Source organism: Dipodomys ordii, unplaced genomic scaffold, assembly GCF_000151885.1.
Source record: "Dipodomys ordii isolate 6190 unplaced genomic scaffold, Dord_2.0 Scaffold11, whole genome shotgun sequence".
NCBI classification, from domain to species: Eukaryota; Metazoa; Chordata; class Mammalia; order Rodentia; family Heteromyidae; genus Dipodomys; species Dipodomys ordii.
Genome location: NW_012267227.1, coordinates 8892840 through 8908235, shown reverse-complemented (window position 1 = coordinate 8908235; position 15396 = coordinate 8892840). Strand labels below are relative to the sequence as shown.

Below are 15396 nucleotides of genomic sequence, written 5' to 3'. Positions count from 1 at the left end.
TGAGGCCCTGGGTTCGATTCCTCAGCACCACATAAGCAAAAAGAAAAAAGCCAGAAGTGGCGCTGTGGCTCAAGTGGTAGAGTGCTAGCTTTGAGCTGAAGAGCTGAGGGACAGTGCCCAGGCCCAGAGTTCAGGACCCATGACCAGACCCAAAAAAAAAAAAGAAAATGGCAGGATTGGGGGACATCACTCCCTAGACTAGGTATTAGACTGTGGCTTCCACCATACTGCCAGGCAGCCATGAGGCAGTCTCAGGACAAGGCTGCATGTCAAGGACTGAGTCCTGCCAACCACAAGAGTGTTTGAAAACCAATCTCTCTCTGTCCTCCATCAAGCCTAAAGCCAAGAGTTTGACTAAAAATCTTGAGCCGGAGGCACCTTGGGATTTTATAGGAACTATAAAATACTGTAATTTTAGGTTGATAAGTTTTGGGAAAATTTAATAATAATGGATAATGAATTGTTTTAAAGTTTGCTAAATTTATCTTCTCATCTGTGAAAGATATTTCAAAAAGTACAAATCCATATTCAGCTGTTGAAGTTTGAAAGGTTTAGTTTTTGTCAGTCATGAGGCTTGAACTCAGGGCCTGGGCACTGTTCCTGAGCTCTTTCATTCAAGGCTAGTACTTTACCACTTTGAGGTTCAGAATGTGAATCACAATTGCTTTTTTTTTTTCAGATTTGTAGCTTTTAGTTCATCTCTGATCATTGATCGTATTTTTTTTGGCCAAGTAAGTAAAAATTATAAAGTCTTTAATAATATCTTTACTCAACCATTTTTTGCACTGGAACTTCAAGCTAGATGCTTAATCCATTAATATCTTAATCTATTAATATTTCAGAACAGAAATGCTGAGAGACACATTTTTTTAAAAAAGATTTTCAAGCCATAGTTCAAACAGTATCTAGTATTTGGAAGGCTGAGGCAGGAGTACTTAGTTTGAGGCCAGTCTAGACTATAAAAATTAAACAATATAAATAACTTTTAGTGTATGCTCTTGGTTTTCCGTGATTTCTAAGATGAATTCCTAGTTGATGTTCAGAAGAGTACTTAATGTTTCCATTGAGAATAATAAAAGCTAAAATTGACTTTGGTTGACCCTTAGTCATCTGTACATCAACCAAAGTAAGTATTCTATTCCTCAATTATTTGGTTTTCAAAATAACTAGGAAAGCTGGGCACCAGTGGCTCATGCCTGTAATCCTATCTACTCAGGAGGCTGTGATCTGAGGACCATGGTTTAAAGCCAGCCCAGGCAGGAAAGTCCATGAGACTCTTATCTCCAATAAACCACTAGAAAACCAGAAGTGGCACTGTGGTTCAGACGGTAGAGCACTAGCCTTGAGCTGAAGAGCAGAGGGATAGTGCCCAACCCCAGAGTTCGAGCACCACAACCCACAAAACCTAAAACAAAAAACCTAGGAAATGGCTTTTGGTTGTTTGTACATCCTTGGCAGAAGTCACTTCTGTGTGTGTGCTTGTGTGCACGTCAGTACTGGAGCCTGAAGCCTGCACTCTTGCTTGGCTTTTTCACGCAAGGCTAATATTCTACCATGTGAGCTACGCGTCCACTTCCAGATTTTTGCTAATTGGAGGTAAGTCTCTACAATTTATCTGTCTGAGCTGGCTCTGAACCTTGGTTCTCAGATCTCAGCCTTCTGCGTAGCTAGGATTAAAGGCATGAGTCCCAGCTGCTTAGCTTGAAGTCATTCTTGACTGAATTAAATCATCTGTCAATTTGAAACTTGGTGCTCTCATACCTAGCTGTGATCTTAGACAAGTTTCAGGTCTTTCTTTCCATGCCTTCTTATTCTGTTTGGGTTTTATTTTGTTGGTCGTAGGGCTTGAACTCTGGGCCTGGGCGCTGTCCCTACGCTCTTCAGCTCAAGATGAGCACTCTACCTCCTGAGCCACAGCGCCACTTCCCATGACTTCTTACTCTGGAAGTAATTCTGGTTCTTGATGTTGGAAGGTTAAATGGGAAAAATCATGTAAAATGCTTATATTACAGCAGTTCCTAGCATGAGTGAATACTTAAATGTTACCAATTATTACTTTGCTGTCATTGTCTGCTTTGTGCTATACATGTTTTTTGTTGTTTTTTGGTTTTTGTTGGTCATGGGGCCTGAACTCTGAGCCTGGGTGCTTTCCCTCAGCTCTTCAGCTCAAGGCTAGCACTCTACCACTTGAGCAGCACCACCACTTCCAACTTTTTCTGCTTATGTGGTGCTGAGGAATCGAACCCAGGACCTCAGGCATGCAAGGCAAACACTCTACCACTGAGCCATCTTCCCAGCTCTATATACAAGTTTTAATGTTTACAGTTTTAACCAAGTAACATTATGAAACATTGCACACTAAGAGTAAAATTATTAGTATAGATACCACACATATCCTCTACTAAGTTTTCACAGCTTATCTCTTACTGGATATAAAACTTTGCCAAAATATGTATAAACATTTAATAATGTTAGAGACTCCTTATAAATCTGAAACCCAGTGTTTTACAAGTTAACAAAGAACGCATCAATATTAGAAAAGAAAATGTCATTAAGGATGATTGCAATTGAGTCCCCAGTACCACAAAAAATGACTTAATAGTTAATCAAAACTATTAATGTAATCTGTTTATCATATTTCCTCATACCAAAGATTAACACTTAATACTAACACATCTGTTTCTTTTCCCTTCAACTCTGCCAGTGGACTCTGGTGCAGTTTAATTTCTTGAAATTTAACGTGCTGCAGAATTTGGGAACATTTTATGGCTCTCATCCGTGGCACTGGTACTTCAGTCAAGGATTTCCAGCTGTCCTGGGTACGCACTTACCCTTCTTTATCCATGGCTGCTTTCTAGCCCCAAAGAGGTACCACATACTCATGGTGACTGTGCTATGGACACTGTTAGTTTATAGGTAAGAGTCTATGTGTTCAAGTAGTTTTTTTACTAAGAAGTTAAATTAACAGAAGTATTGATTGTGAGGATTTGATTTAGTGGGGATTATTTTAGAAGACCAAAGAAGTAGTAACTGTGCACATGGTCAGGTAAAAGTAATTCACATACAGCACTTGCTTGACTAGGGCTATACTCCATTTCTTAAAAGGTGAACAAATTTCATTCACCTTAAGTAGACAAGAAACTACCAAAACCTTAAGCATTAGCTGGGCATCAGTGGATCATGTCTGTAATCCTAGATCTGAGGATGTGGTTCAGTTAGTCTAGGCAGGATGGTAGAGCACTAGCATTGAGCAAAAAAGCAGTTCAGGGACAGCATCCAGGCCCTTAGTTTGAGGCCCTATTCTGCCACCAAAAGGAAAAAAAGAGAAAAAGCATCAAAGGAGCAATGATACAGTATTCTAATATGTATATACATTCCAAATTTGATTACTACTTGGTTAATAAACATCTCTTTATGAATGAAATTTCCTAACAAAAATGACTGATGCTTGAAAAAATTCAGTGTTCAATACTTAAAAAAACAGATCATGTTGCACTTCATTTAAATTATCAGTCATGTGACATTTGAAACCATGTTTTCTTTTATCTTTTATTATAGCATGTTAGGTCACAAAGAATTCAGGTTCATCTACTCAGTTTTACCATTTTGTATGGTGTTCTGTGGTAAGTATCTTTTATTTAATATAAACAATCTATAGAAAGTTAAAACAGTACTTTTGAACTAATTTGTTTTCAGCCAAGCTGTGTGAAAATTGCTTTTTAATTAGTTATTAATTGTAGTACTTCTTTTTCATTTAATATATGAGTCTTTTAAGACTATTTTGGTTGAGAGGCCTCACAATCTTGAGTTTTAGTGTCCCATTCTAAAACCAAACTACCCTTTCCATCATGGAAACACTAAAAGTACACAGATAGTGGGAGATAGTAGAGAAGGTAGTAAGGTTTCCTTAGCATTGGTTTTTCTGGTTAGTTACCAGTCAGTAAATTCGATGTGATTAGCACTGTGGAGGCTCACTTTCCCATCCTCTTCACTGTCTTGGTGAGGAGGAAATCATGAGTTGTTGCCATGTAGTCACTGGACTTAATGTCCAAAACTTAGAAAAATATGTCTATCGTGCATGCACAAGATAGCAGAATCTAGCATCTCAATTACATTTTTGAAATACGCATTCACCACCACTCCCTTAGGCTTCTATTGTGAGTCTAGCAATATGATTTTCTTTCCAGCTCTCTTTTACTAGATAAAAATGATCACAATTAAAAGGACAGGTACAGGCCAAAGGAATTGACTGCTTGTTTCTTAATCATCAATGACAGTAGCACAGCTTATGCTGTTCCCTTACAAATATATTTAGAAATAAAAAATAAGACTGCCAGTGTTAACAGTTCTATGTGCCTGTCTCCATATAGGATACTCATTAGCCCACCTGAAATCATGGAAGAAAGCAGCCCTCAGTTTCCTGTTTTTATCAAATACGCTTCTTGCATTCTATACTGGTTTAGTTCATCAACGAGGCACTCTTGATGTCATGAGTCATATTCAAAAAGTCTGTCACCGCAGTCCCAATAAATCTTCGGCCTCAATACTTATACTGATGCCATGCCACTCTACTCCTTATTACAGGTAATAAAAGTTGTTTTACAGGCCCCTCATAGGTGGTGCTGCCATGTTGGAGGGCTGGGAATGTGGCTTAGTGGTAGAGTGCTTGCCTAGTATGCATGAAACCCTGGGTTCAATTCCTCATTTTACAAAGTGGTAGAGTGGGGGCTAGGAAGGTGGCTCGGTGGTACTGCGCTTGCCTTGTATGCATGAGGCCCTGGGTTCGATTCCTCAGCACCATATAAGCAGAAAAAAAAAAGCCCAAAGTGGCGCTGTGGCTCAAGTAGTACTGTGCTAGCCTGAGCTGAAGAGCTGAGGGACAGCACCCAGGCCCAGAGTTCAGGCCCCACGACTGGACCACTCCCCCTTCTCCCTCCCCCCAAAAAAAGAAAACAAATTCAAACTTAGCTGAGGGATATAGTCCAGTGATAGAGGTCCTAGATTTAATTCCCACTCCCTCTCTCTAAAAATCCCAGATCTTAATCAGTTGATCAATGGTAATTTAAAACTCATTATGGATCTGGTGCCTATAGTCTAGCACTCAGGACCTTGAGGCAGGAGGATGATCTAGTCATTCAAGCTATGATGAATTCCTTTCTAGGGGAGGAAGGGAAAAGAACAAGAATCCTTTCCACTTGTAGTTTTTGTCTCTTGCCAAGTAACCCTTTAGAGAACTGCTCTAAAACAAGTTAACTTACCTGGTCTTATAGCACACTTAGACTTCTGAAACAATGCATTAATGTTAGAGTATGTAGTCCTGAAGCTCTGGAAATAGCGCTCCATACTCGGTTTGGGTGTGTAGGTTTGTTGTTGCATGGGAGAACTGAAGTCTCCATCTCTGGTAAGACACACTAAAGGCTTGCTGCCTCTTCCCCTTAACTGCAATGCAGTTTATGCTTTCACATCTCCCATTTTTCTAAGTATATATCTTAAAAAGTAACATGAGGAATCCACTACTTTTTTACTTCTAACTATTACGGTAACTGATTCTTCTCCTAGCCATGTTCACTGTCCACTTCCAATGCGATTTCTCCAGTGTCCTCCAGACTTGAGTGGAAAAAGTCAGTATCTTGATGAAGCAGATGTGTTTTACCAAAACCCCTTGAAGTGGTTACATAAGGAATTTCCTGAAAATGCATCGCTACCTACTCACATGATCATCTTTAGTGCTTTGGAGGAGGTGAGTAATATGGAAGAAGAAAATTCACTTACTGTATTTCACTTTAGGATTAGCAAAGACTGAAGTCAATGAAAAATATAGCCTGTTTTGTGGCCCCTTTTAATGCCTGTAATCAATTAGTCTTTTCTCTACTCAAAATTAGCTCCAGTTTTGTACTTGTCAAGGTACACTGATTACCATCCAAAAGTTATTTGTTTTTCCAGTCCTAGAGCTTGAACTCGGGACCTAAGCCATGTCCCTGACCTTTTATGTTCAAGGCTAATGCCCTACCATTTGTGCCACAGCTTCACTTCTGGCTTTCTGGTGGTAGATAGAGTCTCATGGATTTTCCCTGCCCAGGCTGGCTTCCAACTACCATCTTCAGCTCTCAGCTTCCTGAACAGCTACAGCTAGAACTACAAGTGTGAGCCACTAGTGCAAGCCCAAAAGCTAATTTTTTATTAAGGAAATCCTGAATAGAGAGAAAAGTTTCAAAGTAGCACTCAAGAACTGGCTGGGGATTTTGGTGCTTTGCTTTTTATTGGTGGTACTGGGATTTTGTGATTGCTAGACAGATACTCCTAACCACTTGAGCCACATCCCCAGTCCTAGAATAGGCCATCCTAAAATTTTCTGAAACATTACTCAGCAAAATGTATCCTTTACTTACAGTAACATTTATTACTTCTAGGAAATAAGTGTTTTCCTAGCTGCAAGAAATTATGAGAGGACTGCTATTTTCTTCCACACTCACTTGCCAGAAGGTCGAACTGGAACTCACATATATGTCTATGAACAAAAGGCAAATGGGAAACTCAAAGAAAGCTGAAACTTAACTGTTCAGAATTTCTAGAGATGGTGTCTGACATCACTGGATGGAGACATTCCGACAACACTTCAGTCAATGCCAAAGTTGGACTCATTCCTTGCAATAAACTATTATGAGCAGCCCAAATATCATTACTGAGGAATTGTATAAAATACCACAAAGTTAAAAAAAATACAATGCCAGAATTTAAATAAAGACCTTTAGTTTTCCTCATGGTGTAGGTTTTATTGTTTCTTCCACAATATTCAGATGTGCAAGAAATTTCACAAGAGAACAAACCAGCAAGCTCGTAAGAGGACAGCATACTCTTCACAAGTCAACGGGCTCTTGAACCCACAAAAAGACAAGAAATGTAAGAGTATAAAATGTTAGAGATGAAGTCCCAGCAAAACATACTTTTTTCAAGCTCTACTGCAAATCAAACATAGTGTTAATTACACGTCGTCATGTATGAATTGGACTTGTTAAGCTCAGAAGACTGAGAGGAAGTCTTACTTCATGCACAAAATCTGTTGCATGCCTGGCTTCCATAATAAAACTACTTTTTTCCAGTACCCTCCCCCCAAATTTCAACAAAGCTAAATTACAGGAAAATGCAGGTTAGTAAGCTTTTGCCTGATGCTTCTGAGTAATAATATGAAGCCATCAAACTGATCTTTTGAAAATGGAAGGAAAAAACACGTTGATAATTTCATGTTAAGTTTCAACACCAAACAACTGTAGAAAGCATCCGTATGTCTCTTAAGTTTCCTAATGTAATATTAACCAGGGAATCAGTATTTAGGGTCAAAAGGTAAGTGCCCCAATTCTATTTCAAGGTTTGCCATGTGTCTTCCGTGAGTGCGCCCATACTTATGCCATTTACCTTCCCTTTTATAAGGCTGTGGCTGCAGGTGCTTCTGCTCCTGTTTTCGATGCCTGGAGTTTTCAATATTTACCATACGTTGCTTTTTATCAGGTCGACTGAAAGTAGTAAACACATTTTTTCATCTATGTTAGAGTTCTATGTATTTAATTTAAAACAGTTTTCATGTTTTTCTCCACTAATCTACTCATCTGAGCACTCTGCAGAAAGATGTTAATACGATTTATAATTCTAACATAACCATACCAAAAATAGAAAAACATAACTATTAGCAAGAAGGGGAAATACTGCACAAATGACCAAGGAACAGAAATGTGACAATAAAATAATGAGATGTTTCTATTATTCTTCCTCCTTTCCATAAAAGCCAGTTCCACCCCACATAGCTCACACCCCTCAGGGTGCATACAACTCTACACACCTCTTAAAGGCAAAGCAAAACTAAGTCTCTAGCTCTGCCTCCCTCACAGCACAAGTTTCCTCACCCTCCAGGATCAGGTTTCCATCAGAAGTCACAGTCTACAAGCCAGCCATGGCCTCCCAATTCCCAAGCCAAGAAACATTTTACCAAAAAGGTCTTGTCCCGAAAACATGTGACCCACAACTTGAATGTTTTCCAGATGTCTTTCTGCTGTCTTGTCCATCTCAGCATCTTCTACAGTTCTAGCAGCCCTATTCCCCAGGGTTGGCAAATCTGACTTGGCAGGTCTAGCCATGTAAGTAATTGCCAGTGAAGCCTCTCCAGATGAATGTCAGTGAGTACCTCCCAAAAATTCTCATTTCTAGTTCCTTTGACCTTCAACTTCTAGTATTCTAATCTGAATGATACCACTGTCCAACACACATTCCAGAAATCTAGAAGACACTTCTAGAAACAAGTTTACCTAGTCTGTCTTTCTACTTCTGTTTGTTCAATGTTCATTAGCTCATGTCTATGTTATAGTGACGATCAGATTCTAGTCTAACATCTTCCCAATCAATCCTCCAAACTGTTGCTAATAATCTGAAAGGCAATATAACTTTGCTTACTACAAAGTTCTATTCGTATTTGTCTTACAAAACAAACACTTCTAATCTGATCCCTCATCTTTTCTTCCTTGAAGTTAGTTTTGTCTTCCTATCTCCAAATCTTTGCAGTTGACTTACTTGAGTGGAATGCCTCCTCCTTTTAAATCAAAAGTACTGAAAGACCAGTCCACTCACCAAACCTTTCAAGTATCTTCACATAGCCTAAGGCCACCACATACATCCATAGTTTCACTTAACATAGTTACATTTCCTCAAAGCAACCTCTCAACATTTGCTGATTATTGCACTAGACAACAGAAATCAGTCTCATTATTTTATAGACACATTACATTTATTCATAAAAGTTTAGTAATATAGGGCTCTTAAAGATAAAAAGTGAAATTAACATTTGAACATTAGGGGAGTTTCATGTTACAGAATAAAACAGGGTCAATAGATAAAATGTTATGAATACACTGAATGTCTAGATTGCTGAGTTTGCTTCATCAAGCCACTACCCTTCCTTAGCAATAATAATAATCCCATTAAAGTGTTAGGTATAATAAATTGGTACATGGAGTGGAAAAATGAAAATGGGTGGGCCATTAGAACTGTGAGCTCTTCTGACTTTAGAGTAAAATTTCTGTTGTTCACTTTCTAGCCTCTTAAACTAACCAAATAAAAGATTAAATAAAGTAATTTCCCTAAGGTAATGATAGTTTCATATAAAACTGAAACTGAAAAATCAAAACTGGCTAGATGAAGAATTATATAGCCTTCTTTTTTAAATCATTCGCTCAAATCAAAGTGATGCTATATTAAACTTTCATCTGCAAATTATACCCTTAAAACATTTCTCTTAGAAATAGCAACATTACAAGACACTCACTCCTCAAATGTTAAAAATGCTTTCTTTGCTCTACAACTGTTAGAAACTATTATAATAACATGGGTTTATGTAAACCGACCTGGGTCCATGTGGAGGGGGTAAAGGGTGAGCAAAGTATCTGTGTATGTGTTCATCCAACTTCTTAAACACGTCATCATTATCTACTTGATACTCCTTCATGTTGCTAAGATAATCTTTAACATCATTAACAAAGTCCAGGAAGAGCTTCTGATCATGTCGAAACAGACCATTGAGGAAAAACTTACTGATGAACTGATCAAGTTCTTTCCAGTGATGAAAAGCTCTCAGTTCTTTTAACAAGTACCTTTCCATTATTTGTCTAAATTCTTCTATCCTTACAGGATTCACTATATTAAAGGGACTTATCTTGGATTCCAGTCGAGCGCATTCAAATATATTAGAACACGTTTTTCTGAAAGAGGGATGCTTTTCCCTACAGTTGTGCTCAGAACTGTCCTTCGGTGGATCTGCATTTCTTCCGTATTCTTCAAAGTGTACTGGCTTCTTCTCTTTCCTTCTGTCCTGTTGCACAGTGGGCCCTCTGCAGTCCTGGTTTGGTCTAGATGACCTAAATGGTGGGTACAAATAGTCACTAAAAATTGTTCTTGGTTTCTCAGCTGCTGTTTCCTTTGGCGTGCCGAATCTTTTATTGCCCTTTTCATCAAAGATATTCTTCGTAGTATCTTTAAAATGTCGGAAAGTTGATTTAACTGAATCTGAGAACTTTTTCAGATTTTCCTTTACAGCTTCCTTAGCCTGCTTAATTTTTTCTTTATGATGCCTTACAAACTCCTTGGTAGAATTTTTCATGGCATCAAATGTCTCCTTAACTGTTCCTAGGAGTGTTTCCTTTGATTTGCTCTTAGCCCTGTGGCTTCCTCTGCTCCCTTTCTTTTTAACATCTGTTTCTTCTTTCCCATTTTGATCTTTTGCCTCCACATACAGTCGTTCCCACAGATCAGAGCGTTGCTGCTCAAAGATTAACTTCTGCTCCATCTCAGTGAGCCTCTGCTGTAAAAGCACAATTTCCTTTTTTTCATCCAGTGCACTGGCAGATTCGGAGTTGTCCTGGGGCTGCGTGTTTAACTGCTGGAGTTCCAGCCTCAAAGCCAATGCTGCCAGCCGTTCTCTCTCCAGCTCGGTCCTTAGCATCCTTGCTTCTGCTGACAGAGTGTCCCTCTGACTAAGGAAGGTGTGTGTTTTCTGTTTTTCCTGTTCCAAATACTGCTTAAGTTTCTGATTTTCTGAATGTAATTCAAGATTGGTCCCTTTATCTTCCAATATTCTTATCTGTTCCCTTAGATTCCTTAACTCTTCCTGTAATAGAGATATGGCTTTTTCGTCCTTCTCCAGAGTTAATCTTAGATACTGATTTTCTGTAGCAAGGTTATTTTTCTGAGTTTCAAAGGAAATCTTTCCGGCTTGAGTAATGGTCCAACAACTGGCAAGATTTTCTTTCAATGACTAAATTATTTTTTGAAGGAGAAAACAAAAAAATGTTAAAAAGCTGAATTTGAATCTTCAATACGTATCACCAATTAATATATTTCTCTGTTCCTATTTTTTGTGTGAATCCTGGGGCTTGAACTCAGGAACTGAGTTCAAGGAACTGACCCTTAAGCTATTTTTTGTCAATCATTGGACTTGAACTCAGGGCCTACGCACTGTACCTGAGCTTTTTTTTTTTTTTTTTTGCCACCTTGAGCCACATCTCCACTTCTGATTTTCTAATGGATAACTGGAGATAAGAGTATCATAAACTTTCCTGCCCAGGCTGGCTTTGAACTGAGATCCTCAGAGCTCAGCATCCTGAGTAGCTAGGATTATAGGCCAGCACCCAGCTTTCCTGAGCATTTTTGCTCAAGCTAGAGCTCTATTACTTGAGCCAGAGCTTCAATTGTGGCTATTTGGTAGTTAGTTGGAAGTAAGAGATTCATGGAAGCTGGGGCTGATGGCTCACACCTGTAATCCTAGCTGCTCAGAAGGCTGAGATCTGAGGGTCGCGGTTCAAAGCCACCCGGGCAGGAAAATCCGTGAAACTCATATTTCCAATAAACCACTAGGAAACCAGAAGTGGCGCTATAGCTCAAGTGGTAGGGCACTCGCCTTGAGCTGAAGAGCTGAGGGACGGCGCTCAGGCCCAGAGTTCAAGCCCCATGAATGACAAAAAGAAAAAAGAGATTCCTGCCAGGAATGGCTTTAAAACAAGATCCCCATATCTCAACCTCCTGAGTAGTTAGGATTACAGTGTGCCACGGATGCTCAGCTCTATATTATTATTATTATTACTACTACTACTACACTACTACTACTACTATTATGTCAGTTGTGGGGCTTGAACTCCTGGCCTGGGTACTGTCCCTAGCTCTTTAGCTCAAGGCGAAAGCTCTACCACTTGGGTGACAGTGCCACTTCCAGTTTTCTGGTGGTTAATTAGAGATAAGAGTCTCATGGACTTGCCTGCCTAGGCTGGCTTTAAACAGTGAACCTCAGATGTCAGTCTCCTTAGTAGCTAGGATTACAGGCCTAAGTCAACTGGCACCTGGAGCTATTATTTAATAGTATTAAAGACTGAATGAAGAGATCCATTGAAAATGTCCAAAAAAAGAAAAATACAAATTTTATATGCAAGAAAATGCATAGCAAAGAGCAACGTCAAATTAAAAACAATTGCATGATAGGATAATTTAATTAAAGAGAAGGAAAAGTTACCAAGAGCTCCCAGTTTACCCGTAATAGAACTTTAAAGAGGGCTGGAGATGTGTTCAGTGACAGAGCACTTGCTAGCATGGACCAGGCCCTGCATCCCATCTCCAGTACTAGAGGGACTAGGGAGAATAGCAAGGGAGAGAAGAGAGGGCTGGGAAGATGGCTCAGTGGTAGAGCACTTGCCTTGCATGCCTGAGGCCCTGGGTTCAATTCCTCATCACCACATAAAAAGAAAAAACCCGGAAGTGGTGCTGTGGCTCAAGTGGTAGAGTGCTAGCCTTGAGCTGAAGAGCTGAGGGACAGCACCCAGGCCCAGAGTTCAGGCCCCACAACCGGACCCCCCCACCAAAAAAGAAAAAGAAAGGGAGAGAAGAGAGTACTTCTAATTCCTGTTTTCCATAACAATATGAAGTTCTCACTAACTTCTAGACCCATTCATAAGTTAGGAGAGTGAATATAGCCCCTATATCTTCTGACAACAGGACACTCTTCCTTTTTGAAAAGATTCCTACAGAATTTAGTTAGGACTAAAATTTATTTCTTGAAAGGGAAATTATCTTTTATAAAAATATAGTCAAAGCACTTTACATGCATTTATGAAAACAGGACAGTTAGCTGGGCGCCGGTGGCTCAAGCCTATAATCCTAGCTAGTCAGGAGGCTAAGATCTGAGAATCTCGGCAGCACAGGAAGGAAAGTCTGAGAGACTCTTATGTTCAATTAACCACCAGAAATAAACCCGAAGTGGCACTGTGACCCAAGTAGTAGAGCACTAGCCTTGAGCTGAAGAGCTGAGGGACTGCACCCAGACTCAGGGTTCAAGTCTCAAAACCAACCAAAAAGAAAAAAATAGGACAGTGAAACCAATTGGATTTGTTTTAAGAAGGGAAAAGGGGCTGGGGCTGGGGGCTGATGCCTGTAATCCTAGCTACTCAGGAGACTGAGATCTGAGGATCATGGTTCAAATGGTTCAAAGCCAGCCCTGGCAGGAAAAGTCATGAGACTTATTTTTTGTTGGTCGTGGGGCTTGAACTCTGGGCCTGGGCACTGTACCTCAGCTCTTCAGCTCAAGGCGAGTGCTCTACCACTTGAGCTACAGCACCACTTCCGGTTTTCTGGTGGTTTATTGGAGATAGAAGTCTCACGGTCTTTCCTGCCCAGGCTGGCTTTGAACCGCAAATCCTTAGATCTCAGCCTCTTGAGTAGCTAGGATTATAGGGTAAGCCACCAGCACCCGGCTTCTGTGAGACTCCTATCTCCAATAAACCACTAGAAAACGGGAAGTGGTGCTGTGGCTCAAGCAGTAGTGCACTCGTCTTGAGCTGAAGAGCTGAGGGATAGCACCCACACCTAGAGTTCAAGCCCCACAACTGACCAAAAAAACAAAAAAAAAAAAGGGAAAAGAGGACTAAGGAGAGTTTTTGTGAGTGTGAATTGATAGGATATACTATATACATATATAAATACCAATAAACTCCACCCTGTACAACTACTGTATGCTAATAAAAATGTTTTTAAAAAGGTAAAATGGTACAAAGAGCATTCCTCCAGCTTTAAAAAAATTCTAGCTTGGCACTGGTGGGCTCATAACCATAATCCTAGCTACTCAGGAGGCTGAGATCTAAAGATCTTGGCCCAAAGCCATCCAAGACAGAAAGTCCAACAGACTCTTACCTCTAATAAACTACTTAGAATAAGCCAGAAGTGGTGCTGTGGTTCAAATGGTAAAACAACAATGGTAACCCTAAGCAAAAAAAAAAAAAAAGCTCAGGGACAGCTCCCAAGCCCTGAGATTCAAGTCTCAGGACCAGCACAAAAAAGAAAAATTTCTATTTGTAGTGTTCTTTATTAAAAAAATACCAATTGAATCTTATTTAATCTTATACAAATAATATTTCAAGGTTAAAGTCTATAATAACAGAGGACAGAATGAACTTGGAACAATTATATGACAATATATATGCCTAAATTTCTCCAATGTCAAATAAACTGTTTAAGTCACTATATATAACCCAGATTGTAGTAACTCTAATGCAAACTATAATGTAACCCAGTTCTCATGACTAACAGAAACTATGCTAAACAGGGCTAATAGAAAATTTCTGCAGTTCAAAGTAGTTTTCACTGATCTAGTTTTACTTTTTAAAATGTCCATTAACAACAACATTAACATCAAAGATAACAAAACACTTATCACCTGACATGTAACTGTAACCCCTCTGTATATCACCTTTATAACAATTTTTTAAAAATTTAAAAGAAGGGGCTGGGAAGGTGGCTCAGTGGTAGAGTGCTTGCCTTGCATGCATGAGGCCCTGGATTCAATTCCTCAACACCACATAAGCAGAAAAGGTCAGAAGTGGTGCTACGGCTCAAGTGGTAGAGCACTAGACTTGAGCTGAAGAGCTTAGGGACAGCGCCCAGGCCCAGAGTTCAGGCCCCACAATCGACCAAAAAAAAAGATAACAAAACTATGATTCAGTAATTGTTACAACATTATCCAAGTCAGTTAAAATAAAGCTAAATATACGACATGGATTATGAAATTTTAAAGCCTTTGTACAACTACTTAATAAATAAAATAGAAAAAACTTCATGGGAACCATGGTCCTCAGATCTGAGCCTCCTGAATCACCACTGCTTATAGTTTTCCCTCCTCTTGTATAGTGGGATTGATCCTAGGACCTTACAAAGAGTAGACAAGTGTGCCACTTTCTGAACCTCTTTTCCCATCTTTAAAATGAAATTTGCTGGGGGATGGGGGGGAGGCTGGGAAGGGATGTGAAGGGTAAACAAAGGAGGAGGCTGCAATGCTTGATAAAAAAAATGTACGCATTATCCTGCCCATGTAATTGTAACCCCTCTGTACAGTATGTTCACAAAAAATAAAATTAAATAAAATTAAAAAATAAACAAAATGAAATTTGCTTAATATAGGGTTATCAGCTGTGCTATGATGACTCATGCCTCATGCTACTCAGAGGGCTGAGATCTCAGGATCGAAATTAGAAGCCAGGTCAGGCAAGAAAGTCCACGAGACTCATACGTACAACCAACCATCAAAATGCCAGAAATGGAGTGGTAATTCAAGTGGCAAAGTGCTAGGTTTGAGCAAAAAAGTCAAAGACAGCCGGGCTCTAGGTTTGAGCAAAAAAGTCAAAGACAGCCGGGCGCTGGTGGCTCACGCCTGTAATCCTAGCTACTCAGGAGGCTGAGATCTGAGGATCACGGTTCAAAGCCAGCCTGGGCAGGAGAGACCATGAGACTCCTATCTCCAATAAACCACCAGAAAACCGGAAGTGGCGCTATAGCTCAAGTGGTAGAGCGCTCGCCTTGAGCTGAAGAGCTGAGGGACAG

At 39.7% G+C, this 15396-nt stretch overlaps 2 protein-coding genes across 3 annotated transcripts in view; one reads left to right on the top strand and one right to left on the bottom strand.

The window, feature by feature from the left end:
- The window catches only part of Pigb (phosphatidylinositol glycan anchor biosynthesis, class B), an 18462-nt gene extending 11701 nt beyond the window's left edge, over positions 1–6761 (top strand). The window contains exons 7-12 of one of the 2 annotated variants that reach the window (XM_013010096.1): positions 680–731; positions 2705–2916; positions 3559–3623; positions 4371–4584; positions 5560–5740; positions 6411–6761. In XM_013010096.1, coding sequence (XP_012865550.1) covers positions 680–731; positions 2705–2916; positions 3559–3623; positions 4371–4584; positions 5560–5740; positions 6411–6548 — 862 coding nt within the window. In that variant the 3' untranslated portion in view covers positions 6549–6761. Of the gene's footprint in view, positions 1–679; positions 732–2704; positions 2917–3558; positions 3624–4370; positions 4585–5559; positions 5741–6410 lie in introns of those variants that run through there. The other variant, XM_013010097.1, reaches the window with a different exon arrangement.
- Positions 6762–7097: 336 nt separating this feature from the next.
- Ccpg1 (cell cycle progression 1) overlaps positions 7098–15396 on the bottom strand; it is a 43394-nt gene continuing 35095 nt past the window's right edge. The window contains exons 7-9 of the mRNA XM_013009951.1: positions 10844–10850; positions 9390–10795; positions 7098–7511 (exon numbers count right to left, since the gene is read on the bottom strand). Of these exons, the coding sequence (XP_012865405.1) occupies positions 7322–7511; positions 9390–10795; positions 10844–10850 (1603 nt within the window). The 3' untranslated portion in view covers positions 7098–7321. The remainder of the gene's footprint in view (positions 7512–9389; positions 10796–10843; positions 10851–15396) is intronic.